This window comes from Xenopus tropicalis, chromosome 2 (genome assembly GCF_000004195.4).
Source record: "Xenopus tropicalis strain Nigerian chromosome 2, UCB_Xtro_10.0, whole genome shotgun sequence".
Taxonomy (NCBI): domain Eukaryota; kingdom Metazoa; phylum Chordata; class Amphibia; order Anura; family Pipidae; genus Xenopus; species Xenopus tropicalis.
In genome coordinates, this window is record NC_030678.2 from 53,216,047 (window position 1) to 53,236,044 (window position 19,998).

General features: G+C 37.2%; 1 protein-coding gene across 1 annotated transcript in view; it reads left to right on the forward strand.

Moving 5' to 3' along the window:
* Nucleotides 1–16,779, forward strand: part of tspan2 (tetraspanin 2) — a gene marked incomplete at its 5' end in the record, with an annotated part of 75,514 nt that extends 58,735 nt beyond the window's left edge. Inside the window, 6 exon segments of the mRNA NM_001113061.1 lie at nucleotides 2,733–2,830; nucleotides 5,137–5,211; nucleotides 9,162–9,257; nucleotides 10,306–10,386; nucleotides 11,239–11,322; nucleotides 14,821–16,779. Of these exon segments, the coding sequence (NP_001106532.1) occupies nucleotides 2,733–2,830; nucleotides 5,137–5,211; nucleotides 9,162–9,257; nucleotides 10,306–10,386; nucleotides 11,239–11,322; nucleotides 14,821–14,886 (500 nt within the window). The 3' untranslated portion in view covers nucleotides 14,887–16,779.
* Between the last annotated feature and the right edge of the window lie 3,219 nt (nucleotides 16,780–19,998).

Here is a 19,998-nt window from a genome sequence, read left to right on the forward strand (position 1 = left end):
TGGCCAATTCTAAGCAACTTTTCATTTTGTCATCATTATTTATTTGTTATAGTTTTTGATTTATTTGCCTTCTTTTCCCAACTCTTTGTAGTTTTTAAATGGGGGTCACTGACCCCAGCAGTGAAAAAAACTATTGCTCTGTGAGGCTACAATTGTATTGTTATTGCTATGTTTTCTTACTTCTGTTTCTACTTAGTCCACTACTATTCATATTCCAGTCTCTAATTCAAACCACTCCCTGGTTGCTAAGGTAACTTGGACCCTAGCAAACAAATAGCTGCTGAAACTCCAAACTGGAGAGCTTCTGAACTGAAAATGAAATAATGAAAAAACTGCAAATAATAAAAAATGAAGACCAATTGCAAATTGCCTCAGAATATCATTCTCTACATCATACTAAAAGTTAAATCAAAGGTGAACAAATTATACTAATTGTTTCCATTTACATTTTCCCTTTAATAGCAAAAGAGTACGTTGTATTTGACGGTTACTAAGCTGAATAAATCCATATTGGTGGCAAACTGTTATTGTGTTTATTTCATGTTTTGAAGATTTTTAGTATACTTAAAGAGGATCTACAGGCAAACAATGATAACCAATCATTGTGTTCATTACACATATAAAGACCGATTTTGCAATATGAACTTATTAAATGTCAGTGTTTCCTGCAAATGGTAAAGATATTTAGATAAGTATATATTGCAGCATGAGTACATATCATGTAATGAACACACAGATTTCTAATTGATGTATATGTGTTACCTTTTGATCCCCTTTAATGTATGGTGTTTCAAATTACGGGAAAAAAAGCTAGTAAGCTGGTAAACCCCAGGTTTCAAGCATTCTGGATAATAGATACCATACCTGTAACAGATTTGTTAGGATTCTCACCCATTGATTAATTCATGCCCTAAAAATCCTACACAAATAAAAAGCTGTGAAGGTCACCCTCTGATAAACTGTGGTTAGTTTTATAACCATGCCCCTCGCCAACTCAGGAAGTGGGCCAAATTGGGACAATTTGTTCGTTTGGCTCCTGGCTCATTAACTGAATCGCATAGCAAGCTGGCGCAGACTTCTTTGGTGCAGGCCCTGCCCTATGGGGTTTTACAATCGCTAACTGCAGCACATCTTGTTGTAATATCAGTTGGCTGTCTGACTGTATCAATATATCCATGGAAAAATGACAAAAGGCACAGTAGATTCATTAGAGGAGTGATGGATATATGAGAGCTTACCTAGGCAGTAGAAGAACTCCACAGCTGTTTTAAAATATTTAATGATAGGAATATTCCATATAGTGAATAAAAGGCTGCACTTATTAGCAGTGCTAAAAAAGAAGAAAAAAGAAAGAAATAGAAATGTTTTAAAAGAGTAATATGGGAACAATAAAATTCCTTTCAACTGCATGCACCATTACTGAAACGTGTTAAATGTTGTTTGATAAAGCCCTAGCAATGCTTCCACTGCACCCCTCAGGTGGCTGCCCCTCACAAGGAACATTTATCTGCCTTGTCAGTCCAGATGTCAGACTTGGTTTCTTGCTATTAATAACGTTGCAGGCAACAGCGAACAACATGCCTGTGATGTCAGCTATGGTGTCCCTACCCTTCGATTAAGCTGAGTACATGGAAAATAGTTTCCACTACACCACATTCCCTTCTCAGTGACAGTAATTTGTATATTCATAAGGAGGGAAGGTGGGGAGTTGTAACTATGCGCTGGACTTACCGAAATCTGATACAGAAATACTTCAGACTCTAGTGTAAGGAACGAGAAATCCCTCGTCCAGCGATGAGTATAAATAGAATCTGTGTTAAACACTGCCCACTAAAGCTGTGAAAATAGTTCTGAATCCTGGGACATCCCTGGCGTTTGTTTGTTTGGTTGCTATCATTCTCTGATTGCTCCTTGCAAGCCCATAATTATTATATTGTTTAGCTTTGGAAACAGAGCTGGATTTTCCATGGACTATAACAATGTACAATTGCAGCTTTGGTCATTTTATTTAAAGGAGTAGTTTACATTCAATGTAACCTGTATTATGATGCAAACACTAACATTTCAACCCCCATATGTTATAAATGGAAATAACTTTGCCCAGAGCTAAACTATAGCAACCTATAAGATGTTGGCAAATAACCTGCAACCTGCTATGGGGAATTAGACAACATCATCCCACAGAAATATCCCAGACTTTTATTTAGATTACTACTTTTCTATGGAAAGAAAACAATAACCATTCAGTGGATGGGCACCACACTTTCCACTGTTAAAGTCTGGAAACAGCTAATTAACAATGTGATACCAAAATAGAGGCTATAGCACTAAAGTCTGGGGCCCTTGGTGTGACCTGGAAGTGCCTGCTAACCAGAAAGAGGAGGGAAATATCTAATATATACTTTGCCATGCTGGCAAAGTTCACCGGTGCTGAGCTTGGATAATAACTCCTAGACAATGTTCTTTACCGGGAGGATGCTGATTTATATATTGCTACTTTGCCAATTTTATATGATAGAGGACAACTTTATGTAATTTGAGCAACTCTTATCTGTGGCCTGGAATCATTTACCTGTGCTATTCTTTTTCTTTTTTGTTTTTTGTATTTGGTTTTGTCTTTTCTTTTTTAAAAAATAATACATTTGACCTTTACAAAAGGTTACATTCAAATTCCTTATGAATTCCTTATGTAAAACATTATTAGTTCATTTATTCTGTTTTCTTCCATGCAGGTTTGTATGTCCTAATAGGGGCAGGAGCATTGATGATGCTGATTGGGTTCTTTGGTTGCTGTGGAGCAGCTCGTGAATCTCAGTGTCTGCTTGGAGCGGTAAGATGCGATAGTTACATAGTTACATAGTTACATAGGGTTGAAAAAAGACCAGTGTCCATCAAGTTCAACCCATCCAAGTAAACCCAGCACACTTAACCCACACCTACCAATCTATACACTCACATACATACACTATATATACAACCACTAGTACTAACTGTAGATATTAGTATCACAATAGCCTTGGATATTCTGATTGATCAAGAACTCATCCAGGCCCCTCTTAAAGGCATTAACAGAATCTGCCATTACCACATCACTAGGAAGGGCATTCCACAGCCTCACTGCCCTCACCGTGAAAAACCACCTACGCTGCTTCAAATGGAAGCTCCTTTCCTCTAATCTAAAGGGGTGACCTCTGGTGCGCTGATTGTTTTTATGGGAAAAAAGAACATCCCCCAACTGCCTATAATCCCCTCTAATGTACTTTATAATGGAATAATTACTTTATTATAACATGTGACTATTCTGGGGGTGTTTGATATGCTTTTGTAGCCCAGCCAGTCACAGCTATTTCTCAAAATCATGTTTACAAACAATGTCACCTGTAGTCATAGTTTTTGGTACTTTGTTATACAAGTACCAAGTCTCTCTAAAACAAATTTTGTTAAATTAAAAATTAGAAATAATCTTAATTTTAGATGCACAAATCTTAAAAATACACAGATGAGATGCAATATTGAATTTAGTTTGTCACCTGTGACCCTTGTCCATTGGTCACTGGGTCTGCCCCCTCTATAGTTATACCTCTTCATATCCCAATAAGTTGCAGTTGTCAGTTCTAGCAAGAATAAAGAGCCTTCAATTTTGTATCTCTAGACGGTTATGAGGTCGGTCGAACACTTAATGCGCATGTGCAGTAAGCACTCAGTGATGTTGCAGTGCATTGCGTGCATGTGTGGTGATGTCACAAGGAGGCCACGCCCCCGGCATGGCTGCAGTCTAAGTGGACTGCTCTGAGAAGAATGTTCATATAGCACTAGAAATGTAGAATGCATAAAAACCAAAGAGAAATATTAGGAGTTATGCATGCCTCTGCCCGAGTACAGATATTCTTATTCACACAGTGTTATGTAAATAGGATAAAGTCTTACTGAGAGCCAAAAATAATATTTATGCAGGATGCCACGCCCAGGAACTTATATCATGGAGAGGGAAGGAAAAAACAAACCTTATTGCCTTTAGCTGGCTATGCACCAGAAGATCCACTTGTTTGGTAAGGATCGCCAAACAAGTGGAACATTACTTGATTTGGCCACTAAGGCATGCCTCTCAACTGGCCCAATTTTCACGGGACAGTCCCTCATTTGACAGCTCAACCTGCAGTCCCGGATTCTTACTGAAAAGTCCCTCATTTCCAGTTGATCTCCTGCACCGAATGCTAAAAAAGATACAAATTTAATTAAAAAGTAGCTTTTGGCAGAGAGCCCAGAAAGTTAAACAAGCTTCACCTGCACTTAGATACAAATGTTTCTCACATTTAATTAAAAAGTAGCTTTTGGCAGAACCCAGAAATATAACGAGCTTCACCTGCACTTAGAAACATTGTTTCTCACATTTAATTAAATAAGTAGCTTTTGGCAGAGAGCCCAGAAATCTTAACAAGCCATAACTGCACTGAGATACAATTGTAACTAATAAGCTAAACAGGTCTCTTGGGGGAACTGAGACTTGCAGTTTAAAGGGCAAATTCACCTGCATTATCAAAACTGTAATAACACATAAAACAACACCAAATCCCCCAGAAATGTGTTCAAACTTTAAATAACCTGCCAAATTTAGCAAAAAGGGAGTGGTATTTAAAGGGTGTGGTTGCTAAAATGGGCGTGGTCAAAATGTTCATCACCCAGCACCTTATGACTAACGTGCTGGACCTATGGTGACCCACCATGAGAGGATTGCTTCACAGGCTAATGCAGTACTTGCTCAACAGGATTTTTAAACTTTATTTTTGGTATTTAGCCCATTTTTGGACATATATCGGCTATGCAGGCCATTGGTTTGCCACCATTCATCACCAAGCTACCAGTTAATTATGGGGGAGCTCAGCCAGCAGCTGTTATTATTAGGCCTGCCACTTGGGGATAAAAAAAAGATATTTCCTTATTTAATATTTATGGACATGAGTAATTTGTCAGCATAAAGTAGAATTTGTATCTCATTATTATTATTTAAGCCTTTAGTAGGACAGCCCTGGTTTCTGGTACAAATGCTAAAACTAAAAATTGTGATCAGATTTTCATATCATTTTGAAGATGAAATTCAAATGTTGACGTTATTTTTATGTTTTGATATCTTCTCAGTTTTTTGCCTGCTTGCTTGTCATATTTGCTGCAGAAGTGACAGCAGGAGCTGTTGCCTTTCTAGGCAAAGCTGAGGTAAGACAGCAATATATTTATTATTGATTTTTACCTTGATGTAAACTAATAGTTACTCAGCTATGTTTCTAAATATATATATATAATGTACATTGTGATTTTGTTCGCTCTTTTTTTTTATTTTTAAATTCTTTTGAAACTATCTTAAAGGAGAACTAAACCCTATTTACAAATTAAGCTCAGCTTGTTGCCCTTTACATGAAGAGCTACTTACCATTAGCTTTCCTGCAGTAGACTTCCCCCATTCCAGCAATAATAAATCCAAGTAAAAAATACTGTACACTCCTATAAAAGATTCCAGCTTCCTTTTGCCACATAATGAAGTGATATTAGGGCGTACGCACGCGCACTTTCACTCCCCCAAGCCAAGCGCATGCTCACAGAGCTCTCCAGATTTCCCCGGGCCAGCGCTGATGTTAGAAGCCAGAAGTAAGTGACGCGATCGGTAAAAAGATGGCCGCCGCAAGAAACGATGCGGCTGAAAATAACTCCGGCGCGGTGCACAAATAGTAAGTAAGCAGGAGAAGTTTCATTATGGCAGTTCAGGAGAGGGACATGTGGCAAATCTTTTAAAAACATTTTAAAAACTTGGGTTTAATTTTCCTTTAAATACACGCCAGTTAGTGCTGCCACATGCAAGTTAGACCTTTGGGCTGCATTGCAATTTGCAATGAAAACATACTTTGATTATTTCCTGTGACCCTCACTGGATCTTAAATCTTTGTTCCCTATAGTTTATCTCTAGGTTTTCTTGGGTCAACCACATTTGCGTGAACCAAGGAGATTCCATATTCCTTGCATAAAGTATAACAATATCATCACCCTTTCCTCCTTATAATCAGATCAGTGAATGGCTTTTCATGGGAGAACTTTAACTACATACTTATATTTGGTGGCTGGCAGCTAAGCCTTCCTAAACCTTTATTGTTCTCTGCCTGTGGGTGAAGGCAATGACCTACAAGCACTTAATCATTGACCAAGCTTATGGTTAGATGTCTGTGAACATGAAACGATCATGGTACTCCAATAAAACTATTTTTAATGAAGAATAATCCAATACTCCAATAAAACTATTTTTAATGAAGAATTCTGCCTGAAGATTTGCTCATTGAGTTCCTGCTCTTCAAAAAACTGTGATATCTGCTCCCTTAGCTCTCTCTTCCTTTGTAGTGGGTTGTTGGCAATTCCATATTCTGTTCCGAGATAATATGGAATGTATGTACAAAAAGGTAATATCTATGAGTTGCCAGTAGTCTGCTGTCTACTGAGCTTGTGTCAAGTAGGGTTGGAACAAAATTTATAGAGGGGAGGGTTTCAGCTGAAGAATATTCTAATGCTATAGAGAAAATGAGTTAAGGGGGATCGTAATAAAAATCACAAAAAAAGTTTTATTACGATCACTGCGCACGTGCGCAAACTAAAAAATTTGCAATCGCAAACCTTCTGCCACAAGAAATTCAAAAGGTTGCTTACGGGTTTTTTTCGTCACATAAATGCTAAATTTGTCCTAAAGTGCCATTTTGGTCCCATTGCGACCATTTTTTACTGTTATCGATCCATATTACATTCCCCCATTAATAATACTCCATTTACTAATTACAACAAATGCTACAGGCTCAATGTATCAGTTAAAGGATAAGTAAACCTTTTAAACAAGTTGATGTAAAATTCATGAGTGCTGTTCTAAGCACATTTTGAGTTTACACTCATTCATTATTTATTTTTTTTAATTCCAAGATAGTTAGGGTTAAAAGTAATGTTAATGTGAATGCATTTTGTTACAACAGTGCCATCTGCTGGTCACTTTCCAAACATGCAGAAATCGAGGATTGTGTCCAGGAAGTTGTCAGGAGAAAAAAAAGAGGGCTGGTCAGATGTTCTTCTGGTTAGGAAAAAGAGAAAAGTTACCTGAGGTTTCTAATGTTATTCCTAACCAGGAAAACATCTAATCAGCCCTCTGTCTTTCTTCTGTTATAACAAATATATTCATATTAACAATACTTTTGAATCCTTAATATCTTGGAATTAAAAAACATAAATAATGAATGCAAATTGCAAAAGTGTGTAGAATAACACTCTCATCATTCAACCTATTTTAAAGGTTTACTTATCCTTTAAAGCACAGTACTCTACATCCCGACACATAAAGAAAACTAACACAAATTTGTGAACATGGTTTGGGTACAGGCACTCCATAGCCAGTTTAATAGTGAACTAAACACATCCTGGTCATTGTGAAGGGTTTTCAAGATATTGAGACCATGAATTCTAAGTTCTCCATGTTTTTATGAGTCAGCATGTGTTTCTTCAAATTTGCAAATATCCTTCAGTTCTTTCTTGCCAAGATCTTTATACATAATTCAACTTCCATTAATTGATGATAAGTACTATCATTTTGCTCCCTTATCACATCTGCAGCCTTTAGAAATGAGGCCCCTTATCTTTATAAAATAAAATGTTTTTGACATAGTAACATTATCTAACATGGATTTTTCCTTTGTAAATACAGGTATGGGACCTGTTATCCAGAATGCTTGGGACCTGGGGTTTTCTAGATAAAGGATCTTTAAATAATTTAGATCTCCATAACTTAAGTCTGCTAAAAATCATTTAAATATTGAATAAACCCAATAGGATTGTTTTGCCTCCAATAAGGATTAAATATATCTTAGTTGGGATCAAGTACAAGGTACTGTTTAATTATTACAGAGAAAAAGGAAATCGTTTTAAAAAATTAGAATTATTTGCTTATAATGGAATCTATGGGAGATGGCCTTTCCATAATTCGGAACTTTCTGGATATCGGGTTTCCGGATAAGGGATCCCATACCTGTACAGTACAAATCCTCTCGTAAATGGTGCATCACCCCTGTGGTTGATACTGTAGATATACTCCTGGCAATGCAATCTGTTAGTGTCAACAATAGTAGAAGAGATACAAGCAATACAGAATAATTGTGTTATTGCTTTTTTACCGCCAGTATAAAGAATATTGTGCAGTATACGGGTATTGGATCCATTATCCAGAAACCCATTATGCAGAAAGCTCTATATTACTGGAAGGTTATCTCCCATAGACTCCTTTTTAATCAAATAATTCAAATTTTTAAAACTTGTTTCCTTTTTTCACTGTGATAATAGAACAGTTCTTTGTACTTGATCCCAACTAAGATATAATTAATCCTAATCCTAACTGGAGGCAAAACAATCCTTTTGGGTTTAACTGACATTTAAAATATTTTTTGGTAGACTTAAGGTATGGAGCTCCAAATTACAGAAAACCCCAGGTCCCAAGCATTCTGGATAATAGATGCCATACTTGTATTATGTCTGCTTTTATTTTAATGATTTCTTATTATGATTCCCTGTATGTATCACAATAATCAATACAACTGACCCTCTTCAGAATGTATATAGGTGTGGTAAATCACACCTAGAGGCGCCAAAGAAATATGCCATTTATTTCAATACATTGTTTTATTTGTTGCTTTACTGGTGCCAGACATAAATCATAATTTATGACCTGTAATGGTACAAAATTACTTGTTCTTGTTTGTTGTTTTAGGGTATGGATACATGAAATTTCTGGATTTCTTAGAAAAGATTGCTTGTAGTAAATCACCATTCTTATGTTATTGTGTAACTAGGCTACAGCTTTATTTGTTACTTTGAATTTTTCCTGGCATGCAAAAGTACAAGCAATTAAACTATTATGAGCAGTTAGTATTTGGGGTGTGTGGGGGTCACATTTTTTTTGTGTTTGTCTGGCATTTATTATACTATATTTTCAGTTCCAAAAAAATGGACAATTGGTCTGTGATTAATGTTATGGCAAAAAAATGACAATATGGTCAGAGCTCAGTCAGATGTTTCCAAGTTAATTTAGGGGGAAGTTAACACTTTAAAGTAATGCAAACCTAATGCAATATTCTTTGTTCATCTCTTGGCAGACAGTTAAAAACCTTAAGAGTACATATAAGGAAGCTTACAAGGCCTATCAAGAAAACGGAGCAAAGAACAGTACCCTTTCTGGTTTGCATAAAATGGTAATAAGTTATCCCTTTATAGTTTTTCCTAATACCTTTGGAGTTTTTAGCCCTGTAGTTTTCTTTTTTACGTCTACAGTTTTCTTCTTTTCCATTTATACCTCTATAAACTTCTGCTTTGCCTATATAATTGCAATTTTACCTAGGCCACAGTCTGTATGCTGTTCTGTGCTAAACCTAAACATTTGTACACAGAAAGGGGTTGTGGGAGCACTCCAAGGCTAAATAGAGTATACAAATACAATGGAAGTGCGACGGATCTGGCCAAATTAACTATAAGCATACAAAAAGAGAGGTGGATTGATCAATGCACATTCCCTGGTCCCGTTTCATAAGTAAATTATCTATGCTAGTGCGTGTATTTACAAAAACAGGGGTTTTTCGTTACAAAATTATGATTATAAGATTGGAAAGCCACCACACCATGTCAAGGTAAACCCCATATGGCGGTCCTATCTATTTACCTCTGGTCATATTTTTCAAAGGCTGGAACTCCTGTGCACTGTTGCCATTCTTGACCTGGGGGCTGGTTTGAGTCAGAGGGCTTAGTCCGCCCCCATACCTTCAGCTTTTATAGAGGGAGATTGCCAGGACCACAGCATTGGTTCTACAGGCTTAATCCTCCCCTGCTTGTGGCTTGTAAAGATAATTTACTTGTGAAACAGGGGACCAGGGAATGTGCATTGATCAATCCCCCTCTCTTTTTGTAAACCTAAACATTTGCACATAAAATGAGTTGCCCAGAGCTATAACTTTGATCAGTTTTGGCACAGCTGCAAGTAAAACCAAGATTAACAACATAGCTGACCTGGTCTATAACTCTACCTCTATAAATCAGCATACCTTTATTCATAATTCATTATAATCAATACACCAGTTAACTTGATTTAATTTGGGTTATTTTTATTTAAATTGAGGCTTGAGAGGTTAGTGGGGAAATTCCATATTAGAAAGGCTATTCAAGTCCAATATATAATGAATTATTGATAAGTATTAGGATACAGAGATGTTTCATTGCAGATTTTTTTAAATCATTTTATGTCTGCAGGCAAAATGTTGTGGGACTGAGGACCCAGACAGTATAAAAATACTGAAGCCATTGTGCAGTGAGAAGCAGCAAGAGTACAAGGTATGTTCTTGACATAACCCAAAGATGGTAAAGGAACAGTAATACTAAAAAATGAAAGTGTATAAAAATAATAATAATAATTAAAACAATATAATGTACTGTTGCCCTGCACTGGTACAACTGGTGTGTTTGCCCCAGAAAGACTACTATAGTTTATATAACTAAACTTGCTGTGTAGCCATGGGGGCAGCCATTCAAAGTAGAAAAGGCACAGGTTACTTAGCAGATAACAGATAGAACCCTATTATAATCTATAGAGCTTATCTGTTATCTGCTATGTAACCTGTGCCTTTTCCCTTCTTTTCAGCTTGAATAACTGACCCCGGGGCTACACAGCAGCGTATAAATATAAACTATAGTAGTGTTTCTGTAGCAAACACACAGTTTTACCATTGCAGGGTAAAAGTACATTATATTTTAATTACTTAATTTGTTTTTTTAAAATGGATTGCATTCACAATATAGGTATAGGATCCATCATCCAGTTATGCAGTTATAGTAGTCAATGGTTTTGGATGGATTACAAGACCTGTAACAAACTTTGTGACTACATTTTACATTATTCAGGAGACCAGAAAAACACATACATGTTGTTGTTATTATTATTAATAATAATTGTTGTTGTTAGTGTTAATAATAATAATAATAATAATAATATAAACAACTGTGGCACTTGTACCAGAGTGCAGTACATTAAGTTCCTGAGCCCTGTCTATCATCTCAGAATAGTGAGTGAATAAGAGATATGTTATTCACATGCACTAGAACTAGTGCTGCAATTGAGAATGTACGAATGATTAACTCATGTTATATTTAGCCCTTACACTTAACAACATGCTTGACATTTTACAGAACTGCTACGTGGAGATCGAGAAGACATTAAACTACTATTTCCATATAGTTGGAATACTTGGAATTGCCACCGCTGGGATTACTGTAAGTATCACACAGGCTCTAGCACTGTAATATTAAATTCATTGTGCATAATATTCCTGGGTTTTAAGCATATGCAAGTGTGGTAATTTATTTGGGAAATTTCTAGAAAGTATATGAAAAATGTTTAAAGGGTTAAATCATATTGGCGGTCTGATTATTAAACCCCACGTGGCTTCATAAAGGAATCCCCAGTCTCAGTAGTAACCAAGTTATAGAGCTTTGACTAATTCTCTGTATTTCCTGCTGCTGAGTTGCTTTCTTTCCTATTGCCAAACAGGTGACCTTGCTTTGAAGAAAGAGCTATTGGAGATTTTCTCCACTGCATTCATATCTATGGAGCAATAGTTCCCCCTAGTGACCCAAGCTCCCTCATACTGCTTTATTCTGCATATAAGGGCTTTGTGAAAATCTCAGGCTGCAAGTTGGGTCAAAACACATGTGAAAGAACCAGAAGCAGTCCCTGGATGTACTGGGAACAGACTTAGCCATTGAAAGTTACTAGGGGAAGCAGTCCAATGTAATCGAGCCCATGATACATACAACATAGTCTGCACTTTAAACTCTTTTCAAGCAAAGATTGTCTTATGATAGTTCTAACTGGAAGTTTATAAGATCTACTTTGGTGCTGCAGGCTTTAAATTTATAAACATCCTTGGGGCATCAGTGTTTCAGTCATCAATCTGTCACTGCTGCAGCTGTTTTAGCTCAGTAACCATAAGGAAATCCCATACAGCACAAGATTACTATATGAGCAATTGGTAGCTCGGTAACAGCTGGCTGGAAATGTGGTAACTTTATACAGTGCTCCCTTACTTGATATGCAGATTCTGCCTTGTTACATAGCGATATGAGGTGGTCAAAACCTGCGTTCAAACTCTCTGCTGGGGCCCGGAAGAAAGCCAGCAAAGCACCAAGGGGCCAATTGTCAGTTTTGAGAAAAAAAACGCACTGAAAAAACAAGAACACAAATATATTCAAGAATAATTTTTAGAACCACAAATAGTAGGTATTTATTAAAGAAAAAATCCTTAACAAGTTGCCAGAAAAAAGTTAAAGCTGGCATAGTTCAATAGAAGTCAATTAGAATTGTCTCTAACAACTTCATTTATTTATTTTCCCAGTTATTAAAACATAAACAAGTTTTTTAGCCTGATTGAAAGTGAATGAAACAATCTGATTCTCACCATTATGTGACAAAAGGCAGGACATTTTTGTTGCTTTTTTTTCTTAAATAAGTTAGCATTCGAGATGAAAAGTCACAAATTCTTTTTTCCTCAAATTTTGATAAATCTGCCCCTAAGCAGGTCAATACCAATTAAGCTTCACACAGGGAAGAAATTCATTTCTGACCCCGAAATCAGATAATTCCACAGTCAAAGGCAGAACTGTTATTTAATTTGATTTCCATTTTAAAGTTGGGAAGTTGGACAGTGATCACTTCTCAGCAATCAAAGTGCTGTTTGTATGCAGTGTGTCCCAATGATGATAGATGAGGAGATAAGTCGCTGCACGTTTAATTTGCTTCTTCGGCTTTCCGAAGTCGCCCAAAGTTTCCTGGTGAAAGCCAAAGCGACACATATGTTTTTTTAAAGCCTATTTACATTTACAGTACATGAGATCAATCAAGCCTTAAAGAATAAATAAACTAAATAAATTTAGTTTACATTTCCTTTTTAGGATTGAAATTGAACCCCCAATAAATCAGTTCTGTATTAGGTTATTAGTACAGGTATGGGATTCCTTATCCGGAAACCCCTTATCCAGAAAGTTCCGAATTATGGGAAGGCCATCTCCCATAGACTCCATTATAAGCAAATGATTCTAATTTTTAAAAATGATTTCCTTTTTCTCTGTAATAATAAAACAGTACCTTGTACTTGATCCCAACTAAGATATAATTAATCCTTATTGGGAGAAAAACAATCCTATTGGGTTTAATTCAATATTTAAATGATTGTTAGCAGAATTAAGTAATGGAAATCCAAATTACGGAATGATCCCTTATCCGGAAAACCCCAGGTCCCGAGCATTCTGGATAACAGGTCCCATACCTGTACTAATTACCTGCATATATGGAAAAAATCATAGCAGTAGATAAGGTGCTCTTTTTACAACCGCAAAACTTTTGATCTGGTTTGTGAATGACCAAAATGTTGTCTTTCCCCCTAAAGCCACACCAACCCGACACCAAATTACAGTAGAGATCATCTATTTCAAAGAATACTTTTAATACAATATGTAAGGATTTGTTGCCTTCCTCACTCATTCAATAAACCACTCAAGCAAAATTTGTCACTTTTTATGCTTTTACCTTGTTTAAACATTATGGGCCTGATTCACTAAAGGGCGATAAAAAGTATCGCACACTTTTTCGCGTTAAAAAACGCAAAATAACTTGCGCGCGATTCACCATAGTATTATCGCGTGCAAAAAATCGCCATTTTCGCATGGGGTATTTCTCGCACTAGTTTTACCGTTTTGCGTTAATTTCCGCGCTGAAAAGAATACGATCGCATGATTCACTATAACTTTTGCGTGCTAAATATCGCATTCGGCTATACGAAAATTAACACCTACTACAGGCAGGCGAAAAATTATACAAAAGTACAGTAAATGATTTTTTGCAATAAAATATGGACTTACAGTGTTATTTATTCAAGTCTGAGTTTCCCCTAGAGTGACGCAGCCGCCAGTTTGCAGCGAAATGTTCATTTTTAATACAGTAATTTTCCGCAAGTATTGGCGTGTATGGCTAACATGGCGTGCGTTCATTTGCGCAACTATTTCTATTTGGCTACAAGTGATGAAATGTTTCGCCAGGCATGGATTCGCAGCAAATTTTTGGACGTGCGTTGAATTTTTTCGCGGCGGATTTTTTCATGCGTTTCGCAAAACAATCCGCCAATGGCAAAACGCATGAAAAAATTCGCCACGCAAAAATTCACCGCACATCCAAAAATTGATACAAGTGTCAAAAAATAATAGTCACGGGCAACAATTTTTTTGCCCGCACAACATTTTTGCCGTTTCGGGGATCTTTCGAAAGATTTGCTAATTTTTCACTAAAGAAACCAGAACACATTTGCTCATCACTAGTGGCTACTATTTATAAGCATCTACTATTTATATGTGGCTAATATTTATATACACCATTTATATGCTTCGACAATTTTTATACACTATTTCTATGCTACCATTCATATTCGGGGATTATTCGCGTAATTTAGCGCATGTACAGGCAAATACCGCATTGAAATAGTCTTTCGCGAGTTAAATAACGCTTGCAATATCGCGCGTAAAAAAGCGCGAGTATGCTTATAGTGAATTGTGCGAAAAATCGCCAAAATTAAGCGGCGGTAAAAATTTTAGCGCACAATAAGAATAACGCACATTTTATCGCCCTTTAGTGAATCAGGCCCTATGAGTGTTATTAATTAATGATGAACTATTTCATTACTGATTTTTATCTCTTTGCCTGTTTTTTTTTTTTTTTTGCAGATTTTCGGCATGATGTTCAGTATGGTTCTTTGCTGTGCAATTCGCAACTCAAGAGACATGCTGTGACAACAGAATCCAGAAACGTCTTGCACCTTGTTGGAGCTCCACCTGCTGGTCCAGGGACTGTTTTACAATCTTCAGCTTGGACAGTCCGCCACCACAGTTTATAACGGAATGTGCTTTTAGTAGAGTTTGTATAAAGCTCTGTAGTGTATTACAGGACACAAAGCTCTTAAGAAGCTATTACAGAATGCTTGATTTGGCAGACTTTTGTAACAGCTGTATTAAATGGTTAAAGCTTTAAATGAGCAGACCAGCCCCACAGGACAATATGGTTAAAAACAATTTTATTAGGATCCCATAATCCTAACAGTGTAATTTAACCTTTTAAAAACCTTTTTTAACTCCAAATGAAATAATTCTTTAGCCTTTTAACCCTTTCAGTGTCGGCTCTGTGTGGTGTAGTTTGCAGGTAACATGCAGTGCAGCATGGATCAAAGAGAAATCGAGAGAAGTAGAATATATGGCGCTGGCAAACTGGTACTTTAGTATCACATCTCCAGACACATATGGGACTACAGCATCATGGCAGGCATATATATCGGTTAGGGTACAATAATATTTTGTCATTTGGTTAATAGGGATTGAAAACCTCCTCCAATAGTGTTTTAAAAATTCTGCATCACTACAATTTAATTTGAATTCTCTTATAACCACTTAAAATTCAACATGCAATTTGAAGGAACTGTAATTCTGTTATTCACAGATGTGTTGTGTAAAAGGTTGTGTTGTAATAATTGTATGTACATATGTAAAGATTTCCTTTTTAGGTGTCTTGTATTCATTCCGCATTCCATCAGACTGTTAGTTAAAAAAAACACACACACCTACTTACCCAACATTTTACTGAAATAGTTAAGACATGACACACAGATGCGAGGTGCACGTCATAGTAACTACTTGTTTTTTTCTTCTGTGTCAGCAGTGGATAAAGGCCTTTCTCTCTCTTTCTCTTCTCTTGCTTTCTTTCTCTTCCCCTCTCCTTCTCTCTCTCTGTTAGTGTTGCCACCTGTCCGATTGGGAGCTGGACAGCCCAGTTTCTGTAAGAGCTGTCTGGGTCAAAACTGCCTGCAACGTTTTCCAAGTTAAGGAATTGCGGCCAGAACTCTGAAGTGAATGATGCAGGGATTAGCCAATCATTTGTTGCCACTTGATAGTCTGCTCTTTTATCACCTGCCCCCTGTTGAGACTTCCCTACTCCAAAAGGTGGCAACACTACTCTTTTTCCTCCTCTTTCTCTGTTGCAAGCAAAATATTTTCTGCTATCTTAAATGTTTGTTTTTTAAGTATGACAACATTTATTTGTATTTATAATTCATAAGGTATATTTGTGCTTTAAATGGCACTTGTCATCCAAAAATGACCCCCTTGGAGGTGTGAGACAATATAGCTCTCACTCCAGTTGGGGAAAAACATTATTTAGTGACATGGATCTGGATATAAGCGCTGCTTCCAGTGTGCTCCTTATGCGCATGCATGTGACATCACATGTATGTGCAAAAAAGCTAAAATATTGCCACTATTCTCAGTGCCACAACATGGATGCCTGTACCAAAAGGTCCTTTCTAGTGCAAGCAGCATAAAGAAGGGGACGACATTTTTTTACCAAAAAATAACCTATTGTTTCCCCCAAGCAGAGTGCGGGGACAGGTGTCTTTTAAACGCTTGCATTTGCTTCCAAACTCACGCCATATAGTTCGGACAAGTCTGGTGTTAAAAAACAGACAATTAATTTAAAAAGGTCATGGCTCAAATGTATATTAGGATTTGTTTCTGTTTAGAGATAATAACTAAGTGTAACTTTAGAATAATATAAATATTGATGTGCAGTACTTAAAAATGACAAAATAACAATCCTTTGTTAAACATATCGAATAAAGTAAAACTTGGTTAAATGAGGACCAATTTGCTCTTTTTTTTAAGAACTGAAATCCAGACGCTGGTTTTATAAAGTACAATTGAGAATATATTGATGTCTAAATACTAAGGTTTACAAATAGGTTTGCCACCCAACCAGCATATGATCAGTGGCTAGGGTAAATTTGCTGGTTAATTTATAAAATCATATGAATTCCTCTCTTGCTTGACCTACTTCACTGTTTGATTACCTCTCATAAATGGTTTACATTCAAGCACTTTTGAAGCTCTTTTGCCTCTGCTCCACGTATTTTCCTGCCCCATGATATTTCCCCCCCCCCCCCCCATCCAAAGGCCAGTAGGGGATCTCCCCCAAAAATTGCCATCTGCTAAACATAACTAGGAGAGAACTGACTGCTATATGGTTTTAAAAGTCAAACATAAAGTGATAAACATATACTGCTTTTAACTACAAATACATTTATAAAAACTATAAAACTAAATAATAAATAATTAATGAGTTGCTAGAAGTACATTTGTACATTGCTTAGAAGTACATTTGTTTCATTAGATTTATACATCAGAATTTCGGTTCTTTTCTGCCCCTGGTAACATGTGCCACCAGACATGTAGCAGTGAAACAGTGGTTCATGTGTATTTGCTGCACTTGGTTAAATACAGCTGTTTTCTATCTGTAGGTCCTGTGTTAACAGCATGTTCAAAGTATCATCTAGCGGCATAACTTTTCTTCACTATAAATCCTAAGCCTACAATGTTATAAAATCACTTATCTGATACTCCGCAGTTCCATATAGTATTTGCATCTCAATTTCAATATTCAATAGTTTTTGCATTTCTGTCCAGGTACCAGGACTCAGGGGGCTCTGATATTAGTATGTTTCCACCAGTATTTACCTAAATGACGGTTAAAGCCCCTCATTATTGTTTTTAAGGCAGTACTAGGTGTAGAGCATGGGGCATGTCAATCCCTTTTGCTTTTTTTTTTTATGAAGGCATTTTGTGCTGGAGGATCTCTGAATAAGCACTGGAAGGAGACCTTGGGCCATTAATGGAAGACAAGGCAACCCCACTGCAGTGTGAGCAACAGATGATTGTGTTGTTAGACATAGTAAGCAGACGGCATAAATATGTGTCCAGAAGTTTGTAGAACTGTTATTCTTGACATTGCTACAGCATTTGTTATTGTTGACGTTTTTATTGCCTCATGTATATGTCAGTGTATTTTTAACTGCTGTTTAAGTAATGTTACATTTACACAATGGGATTGTGCTTCCAATAGTTTTTTAATAGATTCATAGACATGTGATTACATTCAAACTGGAAGCAGAAGGGTACGCTCATTTTATAATTGCTAGAATGGTTTGATAAACTGGGAGCTGATGGGCTGTGTAACTAGGAAAATGGAAAAGCACAGACCTTAGCAGAATGTGTGAAGCAGGGAAAAAACAAGTCCAAGTTCAGGCAATTGGTCAGGGCAGACTGCAATCAAAGAAGTCCATGAAATAGACACTAGAATGGGGTGGGCGACAAGTAGAAATCTGATAACAGGCCAAAGGGTAGAAACCACAGGAGTCAGAACCAGAGGAAGGAGGGCAGGGCAGAAATTCAAGGGTTGGACAAAGCAGATGGGCTAATGATCCAGCTCAGATTGTAGAAAGAGGCAGGCTCAAATAACCCCTTAATGGGCTATTGCCTGCAGCTGAATGATGGGCATAGGTACCAGGAAGCACTGCTTAAAGGGGGAAAAGTAATTGATATTATCCACCAGGCCCCTATGATCCTGCTTTCTGTGGCTCAAGCAGGAGGAGTAGCATCCAATACATAGCAGGTCCCTTGTTCTAGAACAGGAAGTTCCTAATAGTAATAATTTCAACTACAATTACTTATGGTAATTTAAAGGACATGTAAAGCCTACATTTGCCTACAAAGTATATCCGTTGGGCATGTCTCCCCCACCCAAATGGCATCATTTGTACTGCATATATCCCCTCCGCTTGCCAGCACCATCACATTTTCCTAAAGCAAATAGCAGCTTTCACCCGGTGGCCATTTTACCTCTGATACATGATTAGATACATTTAAATCTGCAAACAGCATACACACACACACACAGACCCTTATTCTGCATACATTTCATCAAGAATACAGACCCACACAGGCAGAACTGTCTCTGATAAAAGTTCTGCTTTGTTTGAGCACTGTAATGGTAAAGCTGAGCTCAGGAGAAAAAAACTGAAGCAGACAGCTAGAGCTGAGGTTCTATGGGAACCAGCAATGCCATCTCTTCACTGGCTGCTAGACTGGGGGGCGTGTTTAGTAATCTGAGCTTAGAACAACTGAGCATGCCTACAAGCCAACAGCCAAAGCAAATTCCTGAGGGAGGGGGCCGAGTGGGTTACAGGAGGAGAAGGAAATCTAAGTGATTAAGGAGACGTTGCAGCCTTACTATTAACCTCTGGACAACCAGTGTGGCGGGTACTGAAAGATTTCAAAGAGGCTGTTCACTGATTACATTTTTGTGTGTGGGGTTTACATGTCCTTTAAAGGAACTGTTCAGTGTATCAATGAAACTGGTAAAAATAGATAAACTGCGCAAAGCAAAAACTGTTTCTAATATAGTTAGTTAGCCAAAAATGTTACCTGTAAAGGCTGGAGTGAACGGATGTCTAACATAATAGCCAGAACATTAACTTCCTCCTTTACATCTCTCTAACCTGTCAGTAACCAATCAGTAACTTGAGGGAGGCCATATGGGGCATAACTGTTTGCTGTCTGCGTGCCAAGGATAAAAAAAAAACTTAGTGAACAGTTATGTCCCATGTGGCCCCTCCATCAAGTTACTGAACAACTAAGAGGTAAGAGACCTGAAAAGAGAAAGTAGTGTTCTGGCTATTGCGTTAGACATTCACTCATTCCAGGCTCTGTAGATTACATTTTTGGCAATTTATATTAAACAAAATTATTTTATTTTGCACAGCATATCTATTAACCCATTGTTATTTTTACAATAAACTGTTCCTTTAAGGAATGTTATGGCATTTGTTTCAATTATTGGCACACAGTACTTTTTACACCTTTGCTATAGAATGTGATCCTATATTTTCTCTGTGTTGGCCTTTCTTTCTATGCCCTGTCACTTCCCTTTTCCCTCTCTCAATCTCTCTCAATCTCAAGCTGCAGGCATACCTCCAGTTCTCTCAATAGTGCCCTTGAGTCTCCCATATTTCTCCCGTTCAGATG